The 27,059-nt window shown below is 33.5% G+C and overlaps 1 protein-coding gene across 3 annotated transcripts in view; it reads right to left on the reverse strand.

Moving 5' to 3' along the window:
* Nucleotides 1–27,059, reverse strand: part of PTBP2 (polypyrimidine tract binding protein 2) — a 79,031-nt gene that overhangs the window by 3,842 nt on the left and 48,130 nt on the right. The window contains exons 7-10 of one of the 3 annotated variants that reach the window (XM_023509789.1): nt 25,051–25,246; nt 7,027–7,166; nt 5,536–5,569; nt 5,026–5,118 (exon numbers count right to left, since the gene is read on the reverse strand). In XM_023509789.1, the coding sequence (XP_023365557.1) occupies nt 5,026–5,118; nt 5,536–5,569; nt 7,027–7,166; nt 25,051–25,246 (463 nt within the window). Of the gene's footprint in view, nt 1–5,025; nt 5,570–7,026; nt 7,182–25,050; nt 25,247–27,059 lie in introns of all 3 variants that reach the window. The other 2 variants (XR_002771861.1, XR_002771860.1) reach the window with 2 other exon arrangements.

Below are 27,059 nucleotides of genomic sequence, written 5' to 3' on the forward strand. Positions count from 1 at the left end.
CTGTGAGCGTGATGCCACGGCACTCTACCCAGGGGGACAGCTTGAGGCTCCGTCTCAAAAAAAAAAAGCCATTTCTAGTAAGTCATACATTTTTGGCTAAATTGAAAATCTAAATGATCATAATAAAACTGAACAAAAGTATTTAAGTATTAACAGCAGAGAGGTAAAGATAATTTGGAAGAGTAAGGAATTGAGAAAAGAAACTACTAAGAATTTTAATACAATAATTAGTATATTATGGTACACACTCTGACACAGAAGATACCAAGAATTTGTTAAATCAATGAATCCTGTCATACATGTATAAAATAAGCCAATTAAATATAAAACAAATCTATGCTGTGGAAGTATGAAATACGAATAGGAAAAAAAAGTAAATTCTTCTTTTACTTAACAACGTCCCTAATTTTTAAAATCAAGTTTACTCTTCCTAATTGTCACTGCAGTGTTATATAACAGTTTTCTCTCAGATTTTCAACTGAGGCTAACAGAAAAAAAAAAAAAAAAAAAAAAACACATCGTTTGGGCCTAAATCTTCTCTTACTAGTTTCTTACAATGCATTTCACACACACTTATAAATTAACACTCAACACTTATAAAACCAATTTTTAATTATCTACAGTGATAGTACATAAAATCCTTTTATAATAAAACCATTGAATTACAAAACACTTTAAAAGTCCTATTAATTCTACTGTTTCAAGTGAACAAGCTTCTATGATAACGTGCTGTACCTCAGACAAAATGTATTATAAAATATGAGTTTGGGAATAAAGTAGTGTAAGGAAAGGAGACTAAGGCTGCCTTGAGAAAGCTGTCCCAATAAAAAGACTACAAAACAGCTGAGCTTTGTGATGATGAAGGGTAGGAATAAGAAAACAATAAAAAGTCCTAGGTCTATTAAGTATATTCTGAAAAGATGGATGATAAAGGAATAAGACTACAATAAAGCAAAATTACCAAACAGCTACCTCAGGGAGTAGCCAGGTAATGAGAAAGAGTTAAGTCAGCTGATTGCTGACAAAAAGATGAGAAGCAATTTAAAGGAGAAGGAAAGAGAGGCAAATAGAAAACCAAAGTTAAAAAAACAAATTTTTTTTTTGTCAAAAATCACAATGACTGAATGAAATTAAGCACTGATTTTCATTTTTATACCACACTCTCTTTTCTTAATCTTTACAGATACTTGTCTATCACTAGACTTTTCAAAAAACTCAACTTCTGGCTGTGTTTTTCTTTCAAACTGTCCTCTACACCACTATCTCTAGGCCTGGCTTTAGCATCCCCTTCCCTTGGATTTACGCAATTTTCTTAAAGTTAGAACTTCTTTCCAAAGACCTCTTCTACTGTACCACACATATCTAATTTGTATATAGTACTTCCAATATCATCTAGTATTAAGTATTTGTAAACTCCCATTAAAACAAGCTTTTGACCGATGAATACTAGGCCTTATTTTTAAACTTCCAGTTACATGGAGATTTTAAATTTTTATTAACTCTAACTGTGCAATAGAGAATGAGGTCTGTATAATATTTACTCTCTGAAATTAACTGAAGCTTGCTTTATTTATGTTTGAGTGATCACTTTATAAAAATGTTCCATACATGCTTTCAAAAAGGTGCCAGATTCGTAACTGTTAGACGCAGTAACAAAGAATTAGGTTGTATCATTTGGATTTTTCTGATTTTTTTTTGTCTGCTTGACATGTAATTCAGGAAGGTGGGGTTGATTTACCACTATGATGGATTTGGTCAATTCTGAAGCTCTATTTACAATTTATACATTTTGAGGTTATTTCACTAAGCATAAATACACATAAAACTGTTATCTTCCTAGTAAACTAAATCTTTTATCAATACTTTTGGTTTTAAATAAAATCATGTTGAATTTTCTTGGGCTATTTGCCCAATATATTCCTTTACCTTCAATCTCTCTATATTCTGTGCTTCTATGTCTATTTTAAAGAGCATATAGGGACCTTTTGAAAAATCAACTATATTCCTTTTTGTCGTTATTATTGATACATCAGGTCTTGATTCTATCCTAATTTCTATTTTTTTCCCTATCTTTCTGCGTATCATTTGCTGTTCTCCCCTCCTTCCCTTGTTTGGTTTTGGGGAAAAGATATCTTGAGATCCTTTATGACACTACAATGCCTCAAAGTTTGACTTGTTACTAAATTACTTATGACAATGGAAGTGAATATATACATATACTTAAAAATTGGTCAAATGCCATAACACTAGAGTAATATTTTCCATTCATTTATAGAACACTTTGATAGATATAATTTAGGTGAAGATTTGTTATGAACAAGAACTCAGCTTACTGTTGAGATGGCAACTGCATCTTAACATTTAATGAAAAACAAGTTTTTTATAAGCAGTTGGTAAAAACATAAATTATAGAAACTAGACACTTTTACCATAAACCTTTTTTTGGGGTGGGGGCAGAGTCTTACTCTGTCACACTGGGTAGAGTGCTGTAGCAACATAGCTCACAGCAACCTCAAACTAAAATTTTCTTGCTTCAGCCTCCAGAGTAGCTGGAACATCGGGTGCCTGTCTAACACCCAGCTATTTTTAGATATGCGGTCTAACTTTCGCTTAGGCTGGTCTTGAACCTGAGCTCAAGCTATCTATCAGTCTCTGCCTCCTAGAGTACTAGAACTCCTGAGCTCAAGCTATTCACTAGCCTCAGTGGGTGGATATCCCAGTGTTAGGATTACAGGCATGAGCCACTGCGGCTGGCCCCAGTATACTATTTTTAAAGATGAGAATTTATAAATTACATTGTTCTTAAAATATTCAAATTTTAAAATTTTTCTATCTATTAAATAGGCTTATGGCACAAAGTTTATCAAAGAAACATCTTAATGTTTGCACTTTAAAAATTCTGGTGTGAAACAATTTAACATAGCCTGTAAAATTTGCAATGATCTCATTCACATTCAAACATTATTGACTGTATCTTCCCTTGCCATTTATTTCTCATCCTAGTTCTTAAGCATAAAGACATCTGCCTATAACATAAAGCAATGAAAATATCCAAATAGAGTCCCAAGAAAACCAAAGAATGGCACCAGAGGCAAAAAAAAAAAAAAACCCAGAAAAATTTTAAGTCTCATTTATTTTTCTCAATAGCATACACTTAGTTTTGTGTGGGTTTTGAGTGGGAATGTACATGTGCGTTTTAAAGACAGAGATGGTATGGATTTTTTTTTTAGGGTCATACACTTTAAGAATGTAATGAAAAACAGTAAATTATTAGCCACAACATGAAGTCCAAAAATTATAAATCATGCTACTGAGAAGTCAAAACTTTCTTATGAAAGTGGGGGTAAATGATTTACAAATGTAAGTACTGAACAAACTGAATTGTGTTTCTCCAAATTCCTATGTTGAAGCCCTAACTCCCCAATGTAACTGTACCCAGGAGGTAATGTTAAGGTTAAATGAAATCGTAAGGGTGGAGTCATAATTCAATAGAACTGGTGTCCTTATAGAAGGAGAAAGAGATCTGTCTCAGCAAAAAGGTCACATGAGAACAATGGTTCTGAAGACAGCTGCTGGTAAATCAAGAGGAAGGCCTGCACCAGAAACCAAATCTGCTCGCACCTTGATCTGAGACATCTAGCCCTCAAAACTGAGAAAATTAGTTTTCCATTTTTTAAGTCACCCAAATGATTATGGCAGCCCGAGCAGACTCCAATTAGGATTAAAAATTAAAATACTACTTATTTAAAATAGTTTTTACACCAAACAAAAATAAAAAAACTTTTCAGAAGAATTTGGTTTATTTATTTCTATCCCAGGAAATTCTCAACCATGATTCTGTATCCTTTATTTATGAAGTAATGAGACCCATATTTCAAATGTTAATGAGAAAAAAATAACATTTAAGAATGCTTTGTTGACTATGAATCACCATCAAATTGCTACTTACAATATCTATGACAGCAGCACTCTTACGTATCTTTCATCTAAAATAGGTATCACCATATAAAAATAGTTTTGTACCGTGTTTGAGTTGCTAAGATTACTGCCAAGAAACAATAAGTTTAAAATTCCTATTTGAAATCCAAACTTTTCTATCTAACCAAAATTCAAACTTTTCTGATTCCAAAGGCCAAAGCTGGTCTAGAATATCGTGCTGTTCATCTCTTGAGTTTCACATGAATAACAGCAAAAATACACTAATGCTTACAAAAAAAAACCCCAAACCAAGAAAACCCAAATTTCAAAATTAACAATGCAGATATGTAGATACAGTTAGACTGAGGCACCATCATTCCTGAATCTCAATGAACTGAATACTGAATTATAAACTATGAACATACTGGTATTTACAGTCAATCATTACTGTATGTTGTTGTATTCCAGATTTATGTAATTTAACTTTGTGTATAAAATCAAATGAGATATAAATTTAATCAAAATCCATTATTTATCTAAGTAATGATAGAACTTGACTAAAGTGTATCTTAAGATTCCCAAAGGGACTAACAACAACATTTTGACACAGGTTTTTTATTCTGTACTTAAGTATCTTTCGGTTTTCATGTGACACTTCCCATTACTAAGTTTAGTCACTTAAAATAAATGACTTTAGAAGAATTAAAATAACATGCATTAATCAGGATTGTATGGACTATATATGAACAGTAAGCTTCTGTTATAAGGAACAGCTGGAATGAAAAACACTAAGGAGGATCTTTGATATAAATGTTATTATTCTTATGTAATACTGTTATCACAATTTGGGAGCTAAATTCTTTTCTCTTTAGATTGTGTTTGAGAAATGGCAGGAAGAGACCATAAACATCAAACACGTTAAGTCCATTATGGACAACTTATTCACAATAAAATATGAAAAATAAAAATATTTTGAGCCCTGGCCATTAAAAAAATAAATGAAATGATTTCTTACTGATGTAAGGGGTTCATTTTTGTTCACAGATTTATATTATGTATTTGAAATCAGAACTGAAGATGTGTAGATAACACAGAGTTTAGTCTTACCAAGTTGTGATTGGTTTCCATCTGCCATCTGTATTAGAGCACTGTCTTTCTTATTGTACAAAATCTTCACACGCTGCACATCTCCATAAACACCTTTTTTGGAGTCACAGAGAGGTAATCCAAAAATAGAATTAATTTTACGTGCAAGTCAGCTAACGATTATCTTTCTGACATATCAATGAAACATTCAGACATCAACATGATCACTCATTCAATCTCATCATTCTCACAAATGAATAAAGAAGATCAAGATTTTGAACAGTGAATTTTGAAAAGAATAATTTTTGATAAACCCTCAAAGCTATGTGAATGATATTAAATTAAAGACCATGCAAAATAAATCAGCATGCATTAAAACAAATTTTGTGTCTATGGAGAGTTTTAAATAGCAAAGAAAAATAGCAAAAGATTTACTATTCAACTTTAAGCCAAAGTGCTAGCTACAAATAAGAATTAAGGTGAAACAAAAATCAAATCAATAATAAAAGTATAGTGCTAACAATAACATACCGAAGAGGGTAAACAGACTTTGGGGCGTAACCATCTTTAGAAGGAGAGAAGAGCAAGCAGCGTAAGACAAGAAGAGAGAAGAGTCGAGGAAGAGCGGAGATGAACAGATCATCCATAACGAAGGGTGGTTCCCGCAGAATGGTGAGGTGGTCATGGATCATGGTTCAAGGCGGTTAATTGGGGCAAGTTGGTCCGAGGAACATTTGTTCAAGCACAGAAGCATGAACATAGGGAATGGAGACAGGGAATGAAGACAAGGACAAGGAAAATAAAGGATAAGACAGGGAAGGGAATGGGTATTTGGGAAAAGACAAGGAAAGGGAAGGTGAACACACAGGGAAAAGGATGAAATGGGGAAGGGAAACAGCAATGCAGAAGAAAAAAATAAGGAATTGGGGAACAAAAAAAAAATAAAATATAGGTCAGTACATAGGAAATGCAGGAATTTGGTCAGAAAATGGTTGGTTTATGTACTGTACAAGAAAAACTGAGTAAAATGTAGTCATCCAAGACAAATATGGGTAAAGTACATCTATATCAAGAGTAAATTACAGCATTTCATCTCAACATAGGGAAGGAAAGCATGCACAGGAATTTTAAACTTTGAACTTTAACTGCATAAGCATGGCTGGTTATGAAATGCAGGCAAAAGTCTTAAAATAAAAACAAAGACACTCTGATTCAAACATTTTAGCATGCAGAACTGTGAATGATAATAGTATTAAATGATAAAATAAGCGTAATGTTCATATTAAGAGGCCAATTAAAAATGAAACAAATATTCAAATTAGACATCATAAACTGATACATTGAGCTTCCCACATTTCATACCAGCTTTCATAGCAATCAAAATAAAATATACCAGACATAAAATGTACAACTAAAGAAAATAACTAAACAATAAATTTTATTTAACAAGGCGGGGGGGATAAAGTTGAAAAATATTTTTAGAAGACAATGACTAATAACTGGAAAGAAAAAATTACTAAGAAAGACTGGAAGAGTGCCTCGTCAAGATCTTTGGAAGAACCTTCAAAGAAAAATGTATTAGAGTAGTTCACATAAAATAAGATTTAAAAAAATGCAATGACACATAAGCATGAAATGAACAAGCAAACAATTAGAAAAGGCAAAGAGCAAAATTGTTTTACAGTTAAATTTGCAAATTAGATCACATTTGCCCTTGAGAACAACAAAAAGATAAAAAGCCAAACTATGGTACTTCACCATATTTTTCTTAGGAAAAATAGGTAGTTAAGTCAAAAAAATATACACATATAGATATAAAGAGATTTGACTGTCTAAGGAAATAAAGTATTACCTAAACAAGTACGTAGATTTTATTCAGAAGTGGAAACATACAGAAAATACTTTGACTAATGAATGTACATTAACAAAAAAAAAAAGGCAAGTGCAAAATGAAATAAACATGAAAAACTTTCACAAATGAAATGGAGTTAAAGAGCAAACATTAGAAATTATTTTACTAACCTCTTCATTTAAATTGCTAACCAACAGGACTGTATTGCCACCAGCTGAGACTCCAGGCATACCCACTCGGCCAGCAGCGGCTGCAGCAGCGGCTGCAGCAGCATTTGGAATGGCCAAAGGACTCAGAGCTCCTGGAACAGCTGCAACAGGAAGCCCTAATTTTAAAATAAAGTATATTTTACGAAACACACACAAGTCGTTTACAAAAACCAACTTAAGCACGATGGCTGCATGGCTTACAGCTGACCACTCCAAATGGCTCCTGAAAGTTAATTGTTACGTTTATAAAAAATTATTTGGTGATGGGTTGTAGGAAAAAATAATTTACTTCAATAAAATCATTAATTATTTAAACTAAGATACATACCTGTATTAGGTTAAAAATTAACCTAATTTTAACCGCATTACTCCACTTCCTATGGAAAAGCAAACACAGCATAAAGAATGTATTTCCAAGTCTGGGACTTGGAAAATTTACTTCCATGATTTATAGTGAGAAGCCAAATGTTAAAAAAACAAACAAACAAACAAACAAAAACCTGACATAGTAATTTATACTCTTTTATCCAAGTACTATCTTCTTTATGAAAACACACTTTAAATCAAATAATTGTAACTATGAAACAAATACAATAAGCCCTTTAGTTCCCAGAGACAAATCACTCTGAACAATATTTAATTCATGCAAATAACCTAAAGAAAATCTTAGCAAAATGTGTTTGCCTCCTTAATTCTACATTTGAGTAGTTATAATAAACACAAGTTTCTCTAGCACAACACTCTCCCATAGAAAGAGAAACTGGTGCTACATAACAGATTTTCTTTTCCATGTTTTCTAGTTTCCAGTCTTACTCTTGTCCACCACACCTTCAAGTCATTTATTTTAGATGGAATTCTCTTGTCTTAGCTCCCTTTATCCAGTTTTCAATTACCAATAAACTCAGAATACTCTCATTCCTTAAATTGTCCATACCAGTTTATTGCTCAATAAAGCAATTGCTCAATAAAGCTTTGTTCCTTCACTAAAGAATGAGTTATGCTTTTTTAAATTTCCCATGATAAAGGAAAAACACCCAAACTAGATGAAGTTGATTTCATGACATACCTGGGTAGAACTGGCCCTTACCACTGTCGTTCCATAAGTTCACATATTATTTCTTCTCTCTTTCCAGCCTTCTTGAGCATTTCATAAGCATCTGCTGTTACCTTTGGTTTCAGAGATCTTAATCTTTTAGTCAAATTTTTGATCTTTTTACTTTATAGAAACTACTATGACCTTTCATTGGCAATATGAATACTTGCAGTCTTTAATATTCACAATCCTAAGGTTTTTGACTTACATTTATTTTCTTCTCCAATCTCCTTTTAGTTCAGCCATTATGCCTTCTCTCTGAGCACTACATCAGTGGAATGATATGGTTCTCATTTAATATTCTTGGATGAGTTTATTTTACAGCTTTTTTGCCTATACCATTTTTAGGGGTTCCTCTTTTCCTTATTTCTCTGCTTTTCTTTTTTAGCACTTTTTTGCTTTGGAAAATTTCAAACACATACAAAAGTAAAAAGTCTAGAATAGCAAACCCTCATGTATGCATCAAACAGGTTTAACAATTAATATCCCAAAAATAAGGATCTAACTTTAAAATAAAAGTCTTCAGTCTAGTATTTACTAATGTACCCCAGGAGTCTTTGGTGCCTCTTTAGATATACAAGTGTGTACCTTTTCAATCAACTATTCTACTGCATTGCCAAACTTTACCATGTTAAGTACTATAGCTCTCATTACACATAAGTTGTTTCCATTTAACACTACATAAGTTCAACTGTTGCAAAGTCAAGTATAAAGATATACTCTTCATTCCTAGGCATACATATACACTGTAATTCTTTCCTTGCATTCTCTTGCAAAGTGACCTCCCCACATTTATTTTTAACGCTCTTCTTTGGTATTTTCAGATAGCTTTTCCTGAATGCACAGAACATCCAACCTAAGTCTACACAACCCAATTATTTAATAGTAGTGGAAACTCCAGATATAGTCATTATATTGTCAAATCATCCCCTTGTTTTCCCTGCGTTTAATTAGCTACCATTTAATAGAAAAAGTAACTTAAATTCTGTTACATTCCATAGTCTTTGAGAGCCAGCTGATGGCAAAAAAAATAAAAAAGAATCAAAACAATGTACCCACTGTGATACATTGTGTACTAAAGAAAAAAAGTTCAGTACGAAACCTCATGTTGTCCTTTAACAACAAAAATACTTTAAAATTAAAAAAAAAAACTAAAGATATATGACCCATTCTTTCCCACACACACATAATCAAAACCAGTTTAATTTCAATTTTCTTTTCGATTCTAACAAGTAAGAAGTAATTCTCAGGGCCCATTACACAGAAAGACTTAACTGGTAAATTAATTATAATTAATTGCCAAAATGAAAATAATGTCAAAAATCTAACTATGAACATTTACTCTGGACCATCTCTTGGCTCTTAACCACCATCTACTATTTACTAAAATACACTGTATCTCTTATTTATCTGCTAGAATTGTCTCAAACTTTGTGCCTCACAGTGAAAAAGCTATCAAAACTTTTTCATTTCAGAACCTTTTTACACTCCTAAAAATTACTGAGGGCGACAAAAAGTTTTATTTATTTGGGTTATATCTAAAGATATCATTTCAGAAATTTCTTCAGAGTGATGTAGAAAACACCACTGTAGAGAATTGAGAGTCAGAGGCAAAAAACATTTTAGTATTATCCTAATAGTTCTGACTTTGCAGACCTTCTAAGGAGGTTAGGTCTCAGGAACTTTCAAGATCTCTGAAAATCATTTAGCAACCCTCTATTATACAGACATATGCTTTGCACATATGGAATGCTCAAAAACAACAAAGTATATGCTTAAGAAAATACTATATGACATATATATTATATATAAAGGAATATACTACTAATACTTGCAAAATTCGTATTAGTTTACATCTATATATAATATACAATTATGTAACATGTGTTTTCATTTGTATTAATATTTAAAAAGAAAGCTGAGTTTAAATTACATACTGATTCTTTCAAAATTTATAGTTCCAACTCACATGTATCCTTACTGACATTACCAGAAAATTTTGAATCAATCTACTAAAATTCAGCATCTAGCTAAACATACCAGCCCATGGTTAATACTTCTACAAAAAATTGCTTCTTCTGAGACATCTCTACCAATTCAACATACAATTAAACACTCTAATAAAAATTAGTCACCAAAAAGTTGAAAGGTACTAAAAAAATTTACTCAAAAACATTAAAGCCTATTTTTAAAATACATTTTTTGCTTGCAAGCTGAGTTTTACAATGGAGATAACTTGGTGGTACAATATTGTTTAGAATATCAAGCCTTACCATGGAAAAGGGGAACTGAGAATTTTAAAAGTAATTACATATTAGTGTGGTAGTCCCAAGAGATATTTTAAAAAGCCAAAAAAAAAAAAAAAAAACCCACGCATTTTAAACTATATTGTGCTTTAATAAGACTACTAATTTTCTAGTGAGAAAAATTTACCTCTTTCTAATAAAGAGATAATGAAAGTCTTACCAAAATGCAATGTAAGCTGTGAGGACCACCAATGTCCTTACTTCTGGATGGTAATTCACCGTCTCCTCATTTGTCCATTTACTTCCACCATTCTAGGCCACTATACTAGTAAGTCAGGTAATCTATGTTTCTCTTTCATATTTCCTGCTCTGGGCTGATATCTTAGAAAAACTACTTACACTAACCCTTATTCCAGTGATTTAGAACTGTGTAGTCTTAAGTTTACTCTGGACTTTTAATGCCTCTGAGGATAAATTCCAAAGTTTTCCTTAGCACAGACGTCTCTGAAGAATTACTTTATCAATCAGGTATAATTTTTTTTTTGGGGGGGGGCGTTAATCCAAATGTTGTTTGCTGCAATAAAAATATAAAAACCTACAAAATATTTCATGATGCACTATTTACACCATAATGATAAATTCTGGAAAAGAACTCTGCATTATATTTTCCATTATAAATATTAATTTTCAGCTCTTAAAGGCAATAAATTTACCATGGCCCCTTTGTAAAAATTTATATAAAACATAATCTACATACGTAGACTATGTATATATAATATACAGACTCTAGATTATTTCTAGCTATAAAAAAATCATCATTTAATTTTAATAATTTATACCTTTAGCTAAGGCAGCAAATACACAGAGGAAAAAAACACTTCTAAAAATATTGTTAAGAAGGGATAAAAATGCTTGCTATACTCCCAAGATTGTTATAAGGATAAAATAATTTAAAAGAAGGTGCTGCAGGAATCTTTTTCACATGAAATGATCCTTATCAGCTGGGCCACCCAGAGAGAAGTGACATAAATTACATATCTATCCTCTGCCCTTCAGGTAAGACTTCAATGAAACACATAACCATCCCTAACTTTGTCCAATTCAACTATAGAATTATATATTTTGTTATTTATTTTAAATCATTTACAAATATTATAAATATTAATATTGGTAATAATACTACCAAAATTTTTTAATTAACTTTCTATTTTAGAATAGTTCTAGATTTATAGAAGAATTAAAGACTTTACAAGCTTATATGACTTGAGCACCTCACTTCCTCCATTATTAATAATACATTAGTATGGCGTTACATTAACTAGTATTGCTATGTTAACTGAAGTCCATTCTTCACCCATATTTCCTTAGTTTGCACACCTGATGTCTTTTGCTTATGCCAGGATCTCATAGAACATTTTAGTGATCACGTATCCTTAAGTTTGCCTTTGACTATACAATTTAATCTATGATTTATAAAGATAAATAATTTGTTTTATCCCTCCACTTCCCATTCTAAAATTTCCATCCAAAGTCATTTACATCATTTATTTTGATCTTTTCCCTGTTTACATCTGGTAGTACTGCTTAATCTTGCATACTGCTGAACAGAAGAAGACTGGTGGTAGGACTCCAAGGCCTCTTCTAATCCTTAAAGTACAGCCTACCCGCCATAGCCCTGTATTGTGCATCAGTGGATTCAACTAACCTCAGATCAAAAACATTCAGGGGGGAAAAATAAGTTGTGTCCACATTAAACATATACAGATTTTTTCTTATCATTATTCCCTAAATAATATAGTGTAGTTAACTATTTACATAGCATATACATTATATTAGATATTATAAGCAATTTAGAGATGATTTAAAGCAGTGGTCCCCAAACTTTTTGGCACCAGGGACTGGTTTCATGGAAGAGAATTCTTCTATAGACTGGGGACAGACTGGGGATGGTTTCGGGATGATTCAAGCACTTAATATCTCTACCTCAGATCATCAGGCAATAGAGTCTCAAATCTAGATTCCTAGCGGCACACACAATTAGTATAGTTTGCACTCCTATGAGAATCTAATGTCACTGAGTATCTGACAGGAGGCAGAGCTCAGGCTATGATGCAAGCAATGGGGAGCAGCTGTAAAACTGAGGAAGTTTTACTTGTTCATTCATTTGACCACCGGCCACTCACCTCTTGCTTTGTGGCCTGGTTTCTAACAGGCCACAGATCATTACCAGTCCTTGGCCTGGGGGTTAGGGACCACAGATTTTAAGTATATATGGGAGGTTGTGCATATAGCATTACATGCATGTAACATACAATTTTATTACTACAGAAATAACTTGAGCATCCTGGATTCTGGTATCCACAGGGACGGGGGAAGTTCCGAGAACCATTCCCCCATAGATATGGAGGGGATGCCTGTATGAGGTCCTGGCTGGGTACAGCAGTGTTTACTTTTTATCTCCTGACTTGAAAATGAAAACTTTACTTTTGATAAGAATGATAACTGCCATTCTTTCCTGAAACATCTAATTCTCCTCTCACACCACCTTCCCTTCAATTCTAATTCTGCCTTATGGAATCCATTATCTTTTCTACCATTACCAACTGCATTTTCATTCAACTTGTTCCTTAGAGAAACTTTTTAATTAAAAGCTTACTTCTGTTCTAATGAACTTCTCTGACAAACCTCTCACAAAAAGTCATTTTTATCTAAGTTTTTCCCCAAAGTGGAAAAAAAAGATGCATTACTCATCATTCTACCTCACTACCCAATATTACTTTCAGACTACAGTTCTACCACCATCAATGAGGGCAGCTTTTGACATCAATACTACCTAGTAACACCACACTCTTTCTCATCAAAATAGCCAGTGGGTTATTAGGACACTTTCTCTAATTATACAAAGCCTTTAGCACCTGGCATCATTTCCTTCTACTCACTCAGCTCCTGAATCATCCTATGAGGTCTTCAACACTCTGGTCTCACTATGTTTTAAATACTTTGATGGATTTTACTACATCAGTCCATTTTAGCAACTTTTGTTACATCTTTGATTTTTCTTTTCTCTCTTGTTAAAGGCCATATAACATTTGAATCCCCTTTCCTGACTTCATTCTTCTTGATCCTCCCATTCTCACACAACTGCTGAACCAACTTTTGGCCTTTACAGTAACCAGTTAGTTCCCTTTCTATTCTCTTTTGGCTTGATTATACAATGTAACCTAAGCTCCTTGACCCCAATATTCTATTCATGTGCTACTGTTATTCCTTTAACACTGTTAATTACAAACTTAGACAAATCCAATCTTACCTTCTGGCTACGCTTCTGTATGAGTTGGGTATTAGAGTGAAAACACATACCCTCACATACCTACACCCCCAAGGCTAATTCTCTAAGTATTTTGTTATCTACTTTGGGCTGATTTCCCAATTCATTTTTCAAAGAGTCACCTACAAATTCAGTAGACTTTTATCCTACTTTCAACCTCCATATGTTCACCAAGTATCTTATAATATTCACATAAAAATTCTCAAATTATTTCAACCAACTTCAAACTCCTCACATACATCATTTCATCTGTTCCACTTTCTCCTTTTCCTCAGAATGACAAAGAATGGTGGGGGGGGGGGGAGTCCACAAAGCTGATTTCAGTTCTGCCTCTCTAGCTCTACACCTCAGTGTCCATGTGAACTTGATAAAAATCCTTCCTAGTTCTCACAATGAGAATATTTCTATTTTCCAAGCCCTCACATTCCCATTATACTCTTGATTCAGTCTACTATAACCAATCCGAGGACTGAGCCTTGAAAATAAATATAAGTAAGCATTCCTCATATACTAGGCACTGTGCTAAATGCTTCGCCTATGAACACATTTAATCCTCACAATAGCCTCAGATGATAGGTACTATCTTTACGTCCATTACAAACATGGAAGCTGACAGGATCTGAAGACCATGCTCTTAATGATCATGCACAAAACATTTCATCTTCAGTCCTGCTTTACTGCTAAGCTACTATCCCATTTCTTCTTCCTTTCCATGGCACACTTCTTCAAAGAGTAGTAGATAAATTCTTACTTCATTCATATCCTGGTTCCTTGCAATCTGACTTAAACCTACTCTCCTGAATAATTTCATGCTAACTGCTGGGCTGAACAGACATTTCTAATTTTAATTCTATTTACTCGGTTCCTCAATTTCTTATTTATTTTATCCATAGTATAAATGTTCACTGCTTAAATTTTAGTGCCAATGCCTTAATTCTCTTGCTGTCTAGTACTTGGAAAATCTTAATCCAAAGTTTTAGTATCACTCCTCTGAGCGCAGAATTCACAACCCCACAGAACCCCTGTCCAAGTTCTAGGCTGAATTTCTTACTCTCTTAACAGACTCCTTTCACATGCTTCATTCTTCCTAAGCAATCCAATTAGTAAGATGCCAAATCCTATTACTTTATGCATAATTTCCCCCATATTTCTTACTTTGCATTCTAATTTTACATTCCTATAACTTAACAGTTATCTCTATGTGATGCTAACAGTCTCCTATCCGGTATTCTTAGTCTCCATTTTTACCTCTTCTATATACTTTGGAGCCACAGTTAATTTCTTAAAACTAATTTGGTCGTTTTTATGCATGTGCTTAAAAACATCTGAAGAATCCTTCACATCAATGGTTCTTAATCAGTCCTCTGACAATCTGATGAAAGTCAAATGCCTAAAACTTGGTCCACAATATGAAATGGTTATACAAACTTAAAGGCTCTTCTTCTGATCAAAAAGGAGTCTAAGAATGCCTGTATAAAAGTCACCTTCCTTAGAGAATAACAGTTCTTGAGATCTTATAGTTCTTATAGTTCTTTTTGGCATCATTACTTTTCATATTTTCCCAATTACCTTATTTGTTATTTTTAAGTAAAAGTTTGTCACTCCAAAAATGTGGTATATACTTTATTGCATTTACTTATATTTTATTTTTGGTACATAAAACCCTCCCAAATTCTCCTTTTCCTGAAGGAAAATTCCTGAGAATTCTCCTCATTCCATTATGCACTAAACCCACACTAAATTATTATATATTTCACTTTCCTTCCAATTCTTTCAATTAGTGTTATTCATATGTTTGCTGCCTCCACAAGATTACAAGCTCTATGAAGACAGAAAACTTACCATTCTTCTGAGTCCCTGCAGTGCCCAGCACAGTGTTAAAATGACTGCTTACTAATGTAGTAAGTTAATAAACCAGGGTAACAGCAAAGTGAGGCAGAATCCATCTAGGCATGTGAAATGCCCATGGCAATTACTTAAGAAGGGTAGCAGAAAAATCTAGAAAATGAGGGCAGGGGTGGGGCATTTGGCTCAAAGGAGCAAGGCGCCAGCCCAATATGCCAGAGGTGGTGGGTTCAATCCAACCCTGGCCAAAAACTGCAAAAAAAGTGGGGGAGGGCAAATAGGGGCTGGTTCAGAAAGAAAGGATTTCACTTTTAAATTTAAATCAAAATCAACAGCAATATAAAAGAGAGACTATAAAGTTAGGAAAAACTCAGGAAAAACAGTATCAAGAGAGAATCTTAACAAATGCCCTATATATATGTATCTATTGCTTTTTGGAGTTGCTAATACAACTCAGCATGAGCTTTAGCTCCTTAGAAAGAGGCATATTTTATACTAAGGTCATAAACATATATGGTTTTCTTCTGTTAATTGTAGAAACAGTAGTCATATACATCTTCAAAAGGCTTTTCTTTGTTTTAACCATACTATATGCATAACAAAGAACTCTTCAAAACAAAATTTGACTTAAATGTATTATTATATATTTATTTATTTAGGTTCAGAATCTCACTCTGTGCACTGGGTAGAGTGTGGTGGCATCATAGCTCACAGCAACCTCCAACTCTTGGGCTCAAGGGATCCTCTTGCCTCAGCTTCCAGCGTAGCTGGGATTGCAGGTGCCAACTGTGATGTTTGGAAAGTTGTTTTTCTTTTTTTTCTTTTGCTCAGGCTTGTCTCAAATTCCTGAGCTCAGGTGATCCACCCACCTTGGCCTTTCAGAGTGCTAGGAATTACAAGTTTGAGCCATGGTACCCAGCCAAAACTAATTTCTTTCTTTCTTTTTTTTTGGGGGGGGAGGGGAGACAGAGCCTCACTTAGTTGCCCTGGGTAGAGTGCCATGGCATCATAGATCACAGCAACCTCAAACTCCTGGGTTCAACCAATCTTCCCCAGCAGCTGGGACTACAGGCACCCTCTACACCACCAGGCTAGTTTCTCTATCTTTAGTAAAAACGGAAGAGTCTCACTCTTGCTCAAGCTGGTCTAGAATGTCTGAGCTCAAGCATTCCACACACGTGAGCCTTCCGAAGTGCTAGGATTACAGGTGGGAGCCACCATGCTCAGCCAAAAGAAATTCCTTAAAACTACAGCTGAAGTTGGGTGCGGTGGCTCCTACTTGTAAGTATAGTATAGTACTTCAGGAGGATGAGGTGGGCAGACTACTTGAGTTCAGTAGTTGGGAAAGGCAGGCGCTGTCCCCGTCAAAAAATAGCCAGGCATTGTGGTAGGTGCCTGTAGTGGTCCCAGCTTACTTAGGAGACTTAGGTAAGAGGATTGCTTGAACCCAAGAGTTTGAGGTTGCTATGAGCTATAACACCACAGCACTCTATGCAGGGTCACACAGACTGTCTCAAAAAAACAAAAACACTTCCAGTTGAGAATGATGAATAATTGTAATGGATCAGTTTCAGCAAGACTACATGATCGTCCACTAAGAACTTTATATAAAAATTCTGCCCTAGGTAGTTAAAAGAAGGTCTATGAATAATACTTTAGTCCTATATCTTATTCCATTGAGAATGCTGGCCAGTAAGTAAACTATGAACCGATGTAGTAACATTTTTTCCCCTAATGTTTACATTGTATCTGTAATAAAAGCACTCAACTATTACCCAAAACCGTTTCCAATGCTCAAAAGATAAAAAACATCCCAGATTTAAAACACATTCTTTCAAATATTATTTAAAATGAAATCACAGTTAAATAAGCTCTTGAAAGGATATCGTTTCAAATTTGTGACACAAAAGTTAAAATTTTATCCACTGATAGAAATTTTAAAATAAACAATTCTTTCTACTTCAGCTTGTCCAACTTTTCTACAAGGGACATTTTCAGCTGTAAAAATAAACATTTTAAAAACCAGCTAAAACAGAGTAGAAGGCATTCAATAATCCAAACACTCAACACCATTTCCTAAGACTACACAATACAGAAGGTATGCTCCAACTAGGCATTAAGACAGACATGAAATGAGAATCAAAGTTACAGGACAATGAGTTTGGATAAGTATTTTCATGTGACTTCTGAGCAAATACTTCCTACTGATGCTGGACATGATAAAATATTGCATTTTAATTTATACATATTTTTATTTTGATGTTACTATGGCATACAATGATGTCCTTTAAAATCTATATAGTTTAACATTTCTAGGCCATATTTCTAGGATGCTTGGGTATATGTGATTATTCCAATTTTTCTTGGAATGTAGCTTTCAAAATGCTCTGCAGTAGATGAATTATCACTTTGATTTTATGGCCATTATTTTCTTTGCTATAATTAGTCTAGTCTTACTAATGAAATGTTGTAGAGTTTTGTAAAAATTACATTTTTAAATTTATTTTTCTTATTTATTTATTATTAAATCATAGCAGTGTACTTTAGTATTATCATGGGGTACAGTATACTGTTTCTGTATACAATTTGAAATACTTTCATCCAACTGGTTAACATAGCCTTCATGTCTTTTTCTTAGTTATTATGTTAAGACATTTATATTCTACAATTAGAGAGATTCACATGTACCCTTATAGGATGAACCATAGGCGTGATCCCACCAATCACCCTCCCTCCACCCACCATCCTCCCTTCCCTCTCCCCTTCCTCTCTCCATATTCCTGGGCTAAAATTGGATTATAGCTTTCCTATGAAAGCTATAGTTTCATAGTAGGGTTGAGTACACTGGATACTTTTTCTTCCATTCTTGGGATACTTTGCTTAAAAGAACATTTTCCAGCCCCATCCATGTAAACCTGAAGGAGGTAAAGTCTCCTTCTTTCTTAATGGCTGCATAGTACTCCATGGTGTACATATACCACAATTTATTGATCTATTCGTGGATCGATGGGCTCTGAGTATATAAATTTCAATGTACAATTTGTAAAAAAAAAAAAAAAAAAAAGTTTACCATCTTTTGATTTTACATTAGATGTTACATATCTAACCTATTTCATGACCAATTTTGAATGGATATGTAAGAAAACTCTCTTTGGGCTTTGTAGTAAGATAACCAGGTTGAACACTAAAACGACTTGGCAATAACAAATATCTTAGTATGTGAAAAAAGATAACTGAAACCATGGGACCTACATGTTTACCAAATGCATGACATTATTCTAGGTAACTATGCCCCAGAAGGATAGAAGACAAGCTAAGAGGCCAACTTAATAGAAGGATACAAGTACACTGTATCCTACTATTATTTAGAAGCATAGACTCTGAACCTGACTACCTGGCTTTTAACACTAACTCAGCCACTCATCAATTATGAGAGTCTGAGCAAACTGCTCTTTGTACCCTAGTTTCCAAATGTGTAAAATAGGGGTAGTAACAGTAACTAAGAGAAGATGTGAGCATTAACTCACGTGTAAAGGGCTAAGAATGATGCCTGGCACACAATATATAGTAACAGCTATTATTAATATTCCTATGCATCAAACATTTTTCATTCCTGGGTTTGAGACATTTCCACATTGTAAACTATTGTATTTTGAATGTTTCGACCACAAAACAATGACTTGAAGAACTCTAAGCAAGAGATGGAATCTAATTAACTTTTCAAATTCATAATTTTCTAATTATTTCTAGGGTAGGAATAATCACAAAAGGTTCTATCTCAGCATTTGACTAATTTTTATATGGGGATCCAATGATGATAGGAAAAAGAACAGCTAATCTCTTCCATCAATATTAAGGATCCAAAAAGACTTACTCCTTAGAAAATGATATATATGGACCTCTAAAAACCCCTTTTCACTGGGATTTCTTTTTAGAAAAGTCTACTTATGGCCTACCATCACAATAATTAACATAAAAGTAGTCTTCCAAACTCATGAAAATACCAAGCAATATTTTTGTTTTTTCTAAGATACGAAGCTACTGAAAAAAACTCAAAACTGAGAATCATCTTGGGAGGACAATGAAACTCTCAACTGAAAAAACTCAAAACTGAGAATCATCTTGGGAGGACAATGAAACTCTCAACTGAAAAAACTCAAAACTGAGAATCATCTTTGGAGGACAATAAAACTCTCAACAACCTTAACATATTAAGTAGTATCAAAAGACAATGAATCCAGTTTCCTTGAAAACACATATACACCCCCTGAAAGAAACACAGCGTGAGCTATACATACTCTACAAAGTAGATGGGCAACTGCTCTTCTAGCCCAATGCTAAAACACTATTTCCAATTCAGCTAACTTTGCAGTTTTTCCTCTCATCACTGATGCAATACAATGTATCTAAGACAATGGTTCACCAAAAATGTTTGTTTTTAATCACACAGCTTATGAAATTCTAATCAAAATAATGAACACTTCACAGCTCTGACTAAACGTACACACGTGTACAACATCAACAACAAAAAAACACCTAAGGATATTAACTCTTTAATTGAATAAGTAACTTAGATTCTTAGTTGGACATTATTTTTACCTCACAATTAGTTGTAAGAGAAAAATAATTTAACTATTTGTATTTATTGAGAAAATATTAATTCTTCCTGGCCCTTTATTTTATGGGGATAAATTTCTTTTGAGAAAAAGATACCTAGAGTTTAATTAAACTTCATTTAGCCCTTTTCTGCCACTTTTCTTTTTGGGGGCCATTAGGCAGAAAAAATTAAATAATTACATAAATAAAAATGCTCACCTCTAAGCTAAGGTTATCATTTCAAACCACTCTGGCTACTAGAACCTGTAAGCAGACAAAAGTTTCTGAAGTTTAAAGCAAATGTTGGGAAGAATCTATGTTGTACCCATTCAGAAACTGGATGATGTACTTACTTACAAACAAAGCTGGGCATCAACAAGTAAACCCAAGAATCTCACTGTCCTGCACAAACCAACGTAGACAGCTCTAACTGATAAAGGGAAAGATTTCGATCTAATTAATGTAGAAGGAATAGTGAATATGTGAAGGAATATGTAGAACGGAGTAGTATCTGCAACCTCCCCATGCAATAAATTAAAGCAGCAATCATTAGCAGATTAAAGTCATAAAAACCACAACCAGTCTTAAGACATTACTAAAATCACTAAAAGTGGGGTGACCAGATATTGTACACCTCTCTGGAGACATGATACAAAGTATAAAGACCTATAAAGTATTCTAGCTAAAGAAAAAAAAAAAGACAGACAAGGAAATAGAGTAATCTAATCTGGAATTTTCTAAAAGATCTTGTAACTGGGTCTCTTCATTAAGTAAATAGAAATGAATTGGGTACAGGGGTACAGGGGTACAGGGAAAAGACTGTGACAGACTGAAAGGGACTAGGAGACATAACAACCCAGACTACCTATGGCCCCTGACAGGATCCTATTATGAACAAATCAAACCCTAAAAAATATATTTGAGATAACTGGAGAAATTTTAATTAGGAGTTGAGTATGTGACAATATTAAGAATTGTCTTAAAAAAAAAGAATTGTCTTCACTTTTGGTATGATAATCATTTTATTGTTTGGTAAGAAAATGCAATTATTTTAAAGATACCATGGATAAAATTTGAGAAGACACATCACAATGTCAAAGATTTGTTTTAAACATAATATAAAAAAAATAATAATACATGAAAACAAGTATAGGCACTATTGAACCAAGATGATGTAGGTATATAGAATTCATAGTACTAACACAAGGTCTGACAACTTTAAGATCATGAATTCATCTTAAGTGCTATAAACCTCACTGTGAATATCACCATGGTCACCTATTAAGTGCTTCCCTTGGAAAGTCATGCCCTGATGCCAGTGTCTACACCACTCTTCAGAACATTTTTGGAACTCTTTTTTCCGGCCTGGCCATCAGTTATTGTATGAAAATCCGACAATTAAGTTTTTGAACTCATCCTAGAAACACTGCTCTGAATGCTGGATGAGGTGGTGGGGTGGCATCGGTACATAGCTCCCCAAGGGGAGTACTTTGAAGGTGATCATAGTGATATTCAGCAATGAGGTATGCGGCACCTTTTCTAGGATAAGGTATATAGTACTTTTGCTAGAATGAGTTTGCAAACTCAACTGCTAACCTCATAAACACTAGTCTCAAAAAATTACTATGCAAAATAAATCGGTTGAAGTTTATAATATTGATTTCAAAGGTAATTAAATTCAATCAAGTGGCTAGATATAATTATTATTAAGATAAAGTAAAACCCCTCAAATATTTTGCAGAAGACTAGCACTTTTTATTTGTGTTCTTAGAAAATCTTTGAAATTAAAGGGTACTCTATCACTTACTTTATTCTGAACAACAACTATCTGAGGAAGACTGAGCAGGCAACGAACCCTTCCTCAACAGCAGTTTGGTTATTTATACTTTGAAGTCACCTGTTCAAATATTATGAGAGGACGAAACACAGAAAAGATTTAGTTATTCTAAAAGACATGACTTCAATAATGCAATACTGGATGCCACTGTAAAGTGTGTCTGAAAACCATGTAAACAAAAAACAGTAAGTACCTCCTACTAGAGATCATCATATCCACCAAATGTGTGGAAAAAAATTTTCTTTATGTCTGACAAACAGGTACTTTTGGACTAAGATTAGTTCCTCAAAGAGGTAAATTATTTTAAAATAGCTTTCTAAAAACTGACTGGTCTAAAATAGATGGATAAAGCTGATGGCCAGCTCATATTTTGAAACATGAACATAATATCATTAATAAGCATTTTATAAAAATTATAGTACATTCCAACAGAAAGGATGAAGATAACCAGTTTAGAGAACTGTAAATACTAGGTTGGTACTTAAAAACTGCAAACTAGATCTTTAAAGGTATTTTCCTATCCAATTAATATTTCGTGAAATTTAAAAATAATGCTGGTGGGGGGAAAGTAGAACAGCCAGACTTACATACCATTCATGTTAGTGTAGTATCACCTTTCTAGGAAGAAATTTGCAAATAATATCAATAGGCTTTAACATTTTTTTTTGACCCAATTATTCTTATTCTAGAAATCTAGTCTCAGGAAACATTTTAAGAGGCAAAAAAGTCATGTACCATATAAAGTCATTAGTACAGAAATAGACTAAATGTCCACTTTGAAAAGTATGATATACTCATTAGCATGCTATGGAAGTATTAAAACTATCTTTTTTAAAAATGCTAAGTAAAATGACAATTACAACAAAACATAAAAAATTACAAATGCAGTACAATTTTAATTTATACACAGATATGTATTTTCATCAAAAAATGTAGAAGTAGTGGTTATATCCTGTAAATTATCCAAACTAGGGAGTCTAGTATTTGATTTTTAAAACTTATAACCTACCTAATTTCAAAAATTATTTGAGAATACTTTAAAAGCTCAATTACAAAATGGAAAACCATTAAACAAGTAAAAAATAAAAGTCATCTAGGCAAAGAAGATAAAGTCATCATATTTTTACAAAACATTTACCTTTTTCTTATGAAGCAGAGATGGAGAAACAAAAATACATTACACTAAAAAGTTCAACACCAAGCTGGAAGACACTAGACAACTTATCAAGAACTAAAGCTTAATGTTTTTAATGCAAAAATGTAAAACACTTAAAAACTTTTTAAAAGTACAGAGTAAAACAAAGTATTTCTGAGACTTCATCATCTTTTATGAAGAAGACCTTATTATTACTTTTTTTAAAAAGTTCACTAAGGTTATGAGATCACTGAGAAAACAGTGATGAATTCCTCATGAGAAGAATCCAGGTGTCTTCTAACCATGGTTCTAGACAGGATCCTAGTTCATGTAAACATCCCAGATGGGCAAATACACATAGTTGCTTAGGGTCCAAGGGAGCAACTGCTGGTGTCCTTTGTTGATGCTAGCTAGAGACTCTTGGTATTTTACCTTTAAATTGTTTCTTTAATGAGTTGCATGTGAATTTCTAAACTTCTTAGAAACTACAGTAACATCTTGATGCCATCACTTACTTTATTTGCATAATTTAAATAATGTATCTGCCAAGTGCCTAGCAGAATGCCTACGACATAGAAGCTACTTGACAACTGCTGACTCTTTTTTCTTCTCTAAGAGTTTAAAAATCTATAATATTAAGTGAGAGCTATGTTTCACTCATCACTGTCTCATTCTTGACTTTCCCTTTAAAAACGGTATGTGGCATACTGTGAAATAGTCAATCTTACTGATTAGTAACCAGAATCAAGGGAATTAATGTTTAGACTAGGTCCACATAGTGATAGAGATTCTGCAAGGAAAGAGGGTAAGCAACCTAAAGCATCTATTAAGAGTTATGATAAATAGCTATGACTTATGACAACTATTTCAGAAAATTACAAGAAAGGGCCAGATTTGTTTGAAGTCACCAGAATTAATTTCAAGTATCCACTGTTTCTCTTGTGCAGAATGTCTCTCCACATTTGTGTCACTTAGATTTCTTATTTACCAGTGGACAGCATGACTTTAATGTATCTACATTAAATAAATATTTCAAAGAATTACTTCATTGTTTTTTAAAATGATGAATGTAACAAACTGTAAGAGCTATTGTATCAACCACCAATTATGGATTCCATATGAATAAAAATCCTGACTTAAAAATAATTATACAAACACTAGAAATCAATAAACAATTTCCCACACACATCAAATAAAACTATAAAATTCCAACTTAAGTCACTTCATTCATTTTACTTACAAACTAACATTTTAAAATGATGAGTCCTTTATCTTGACTCATCAACTACTAATTGTGTATTTTTTGCACTGTATTTTAATGAGGTGGCTCAAACCATTGTAGGACAAAGTGAAATTAAGACAAAATGCAAATAGCAAAACTAATTTTATAAAAAAATTTCTTTAAGTTTAAATTATTTTTCAAAGGGGCTATAATGTGCTTTGAAAACATCCAGATGCCTATTCCCATTACATATGTTTTTTCTATTAATACTTCACTCTTTTCATGTAGCACTAAATTTAAAGTCAGATTATGGCCCTAAAGAATAGGCACAGGCCCTTATACTTAAGATTTAGACGAGACAGTATGACAAGTATAAACATTTCACTAACAATTCAACAATATTTCTTCTTAGAGCGTTTCTTCTGTTTTGGGAGTGGTACAGAAGAAAAGGTGAGGGTGGTAAAAGGAACAAAACTAATATAACTTAGTTATACTTATGAAGTACACTTTAGGTTTTTTCTAAAAGCATACATATGCTTTCTCACCTGAGAAAAACAAAACTCATGAAACCTAACAGAATTTGTAAAGGTCCTAAATAGGGATTCATTATACTTACTGGAATTTAATAGGCACTTTCCCATTTGAAAAATGGGAAAAAGTGGTATAGACAATAAACATCATACCTAAGAGGGATGTCTCCTTGGCAAATGCTGCAGCAATGGCTGGGTCCAATGCAGGTTGCCCATCCCCAGATGGAAGATCAGGTCGAGTATAATCCCGACTTTTATCATTGTTGTACTTTACATTCAAATTCACAAGTTTGGAAAAATCAATCCTTAGGGTACAGCAAGCATTATAAATATTCTGACCATCTAGGGCCTATAACAATAAAAAAAAGTTGATCAGCAATCTAAAATAAGGAAAAAAAATTAGCAAAAGTTATGATTTTGACAACAGAACTCAATAATGAAAACCTGCTCATAAAAGCCACCAGAAAGATGATTCAAATTTCATACATCATACTTTGCTGTACATGTGTTAGTTTCCACCTAAAACTATCTTTTAAATAGAAAATGCTACTTAAGGCTTGGCACCTGTAGCTCAGTGGTTAGGGTGCCAGCCACATACCCTGGGACTGGCAGGTTCAAACACGACCAGGCCCTGCTAAACAACAATGACAACTACAACAACAGCAAAAATAGCTGGGTGTTGTGGCAGCCACCTGTAGAGACAAGAGAATCACTTAAGCCCAAGAGTCTGAGGTTGCTATGAGCTGTGATACCACAGCACTCTACCCAGGGTGACATAGTAAGACTCTGTCTCAAAAAAAAAAAAAAAAAAAAAAAAAAATGCTACTTAAATCTAAAATACAACCAGTTAAGAATCCATGTAACACCGAAGGTCTTCAGTCCTACCAAAGCAGTACCATACCAATGTCTGCACAATGAAGTTACTTTTACTACACGTACATTTACTGCTGCATGGCAGTACTTATATATATATAATTTGGTATAGCTCTAAAAGGTTAACTGTTGTTTGATGGCCCATTACATGAGGTTGTTTCACTAAGGCAAAAGAAATTTCCAGAAAACGGGGCAAACCCCCCCCCCCACTATTGTTCTTAACCTGAAGTGTTCAACCTTAGTCAGAATACCTTGATAAAATTAGCAAATCTAATGTCATTCCAGGACAGTTCCAGAACAGAAGAGTGTCAGGGCTAGACTTAAAAGCCTAGCCTCAATTAGGTCATCTTGATCAACTTAACCTCCCTGCAGCTCAATTTCTTAACCTAGAAAACAGATAATAATGCTGCTATTCTTCCTCACAGGACTAAATACAAAATCATGGATGTTAAAGTATGAATTACATAGGACTATGCTACTGTTACAATTATCTTTTTTCTTCCAGGTCCTGAATGATTACCATTTCTAGTACAGCTGAATATAAGCTGGGAACAAACCAGACAACGGTGGAATATATTGTTAATCTTTCCTTAGAAGGATAAGCACGTCCTGTTATGGACAAAGTAAACTTCTACAGTAACTTAAGTATATACACTTTTTATAGCTTTTAATTCAAATATTCCTACTCTCTGGAAATATAAAATCTTTTCCTTAATATACAAAATTAAGGTTTATATGACTAAATTTACCAAGGTAAAAACTAACCTAAAAAAACATTCAACATAAGTTCACCCACTGAAATATATATTGGTGAAAACTCATAGGGACTTCATATACATCAGGATATGAATTGCATTTAAGTCAGGTAAGGCATCTATCACATAAAAGTGGAAACCACTATCAATTTTATCAGCCAGAATAAAATAACTATTAATTCACTACCCTGCTATAAAGGCATTATAAATAGGTATTAATCTACTCATGTGGCATTCTTACAGGGAAAATGTGAGTAAAGTCAAAGAATTTATATTCTGAAAGATGAGGTCTTGAAATATTGGCCAGGCTGGTCTTAAACTCCTAGGCATAAAGCAATACTCTCACCTCTGCCTCCTGAGTAAGTAGCTGGGACTACAGGTCACCATACCTGGACCTACTAATTACTTTGATCTGATCACTATACATTGTATTTTGTGGAGACATCAATATGTGAACCATGAAGATGTACAATTATCTGCCAGACAAAAAATTAAGCAGAAAACAAATTGTACACTGTATGTAAATGTGTTTGG

The sequence above is a fragment of the Otolemur garnettii genome, unplaced genomic scaffold, assembly GCF_000181295.1.
Source record: "Otolemur garnettii isolate 467f Iridium unplaced genomic scaffold, OtoGar3 scaffold00010, whole genome shotgun sequence".
In the NCBI taxonomy this organism is placed as follows: domain Eukaryota; kingdom Metazoa; phylum Chordata; class Mammalia; order Primates; family Galagidae; genus Otolemur; species Otolemur garnettii.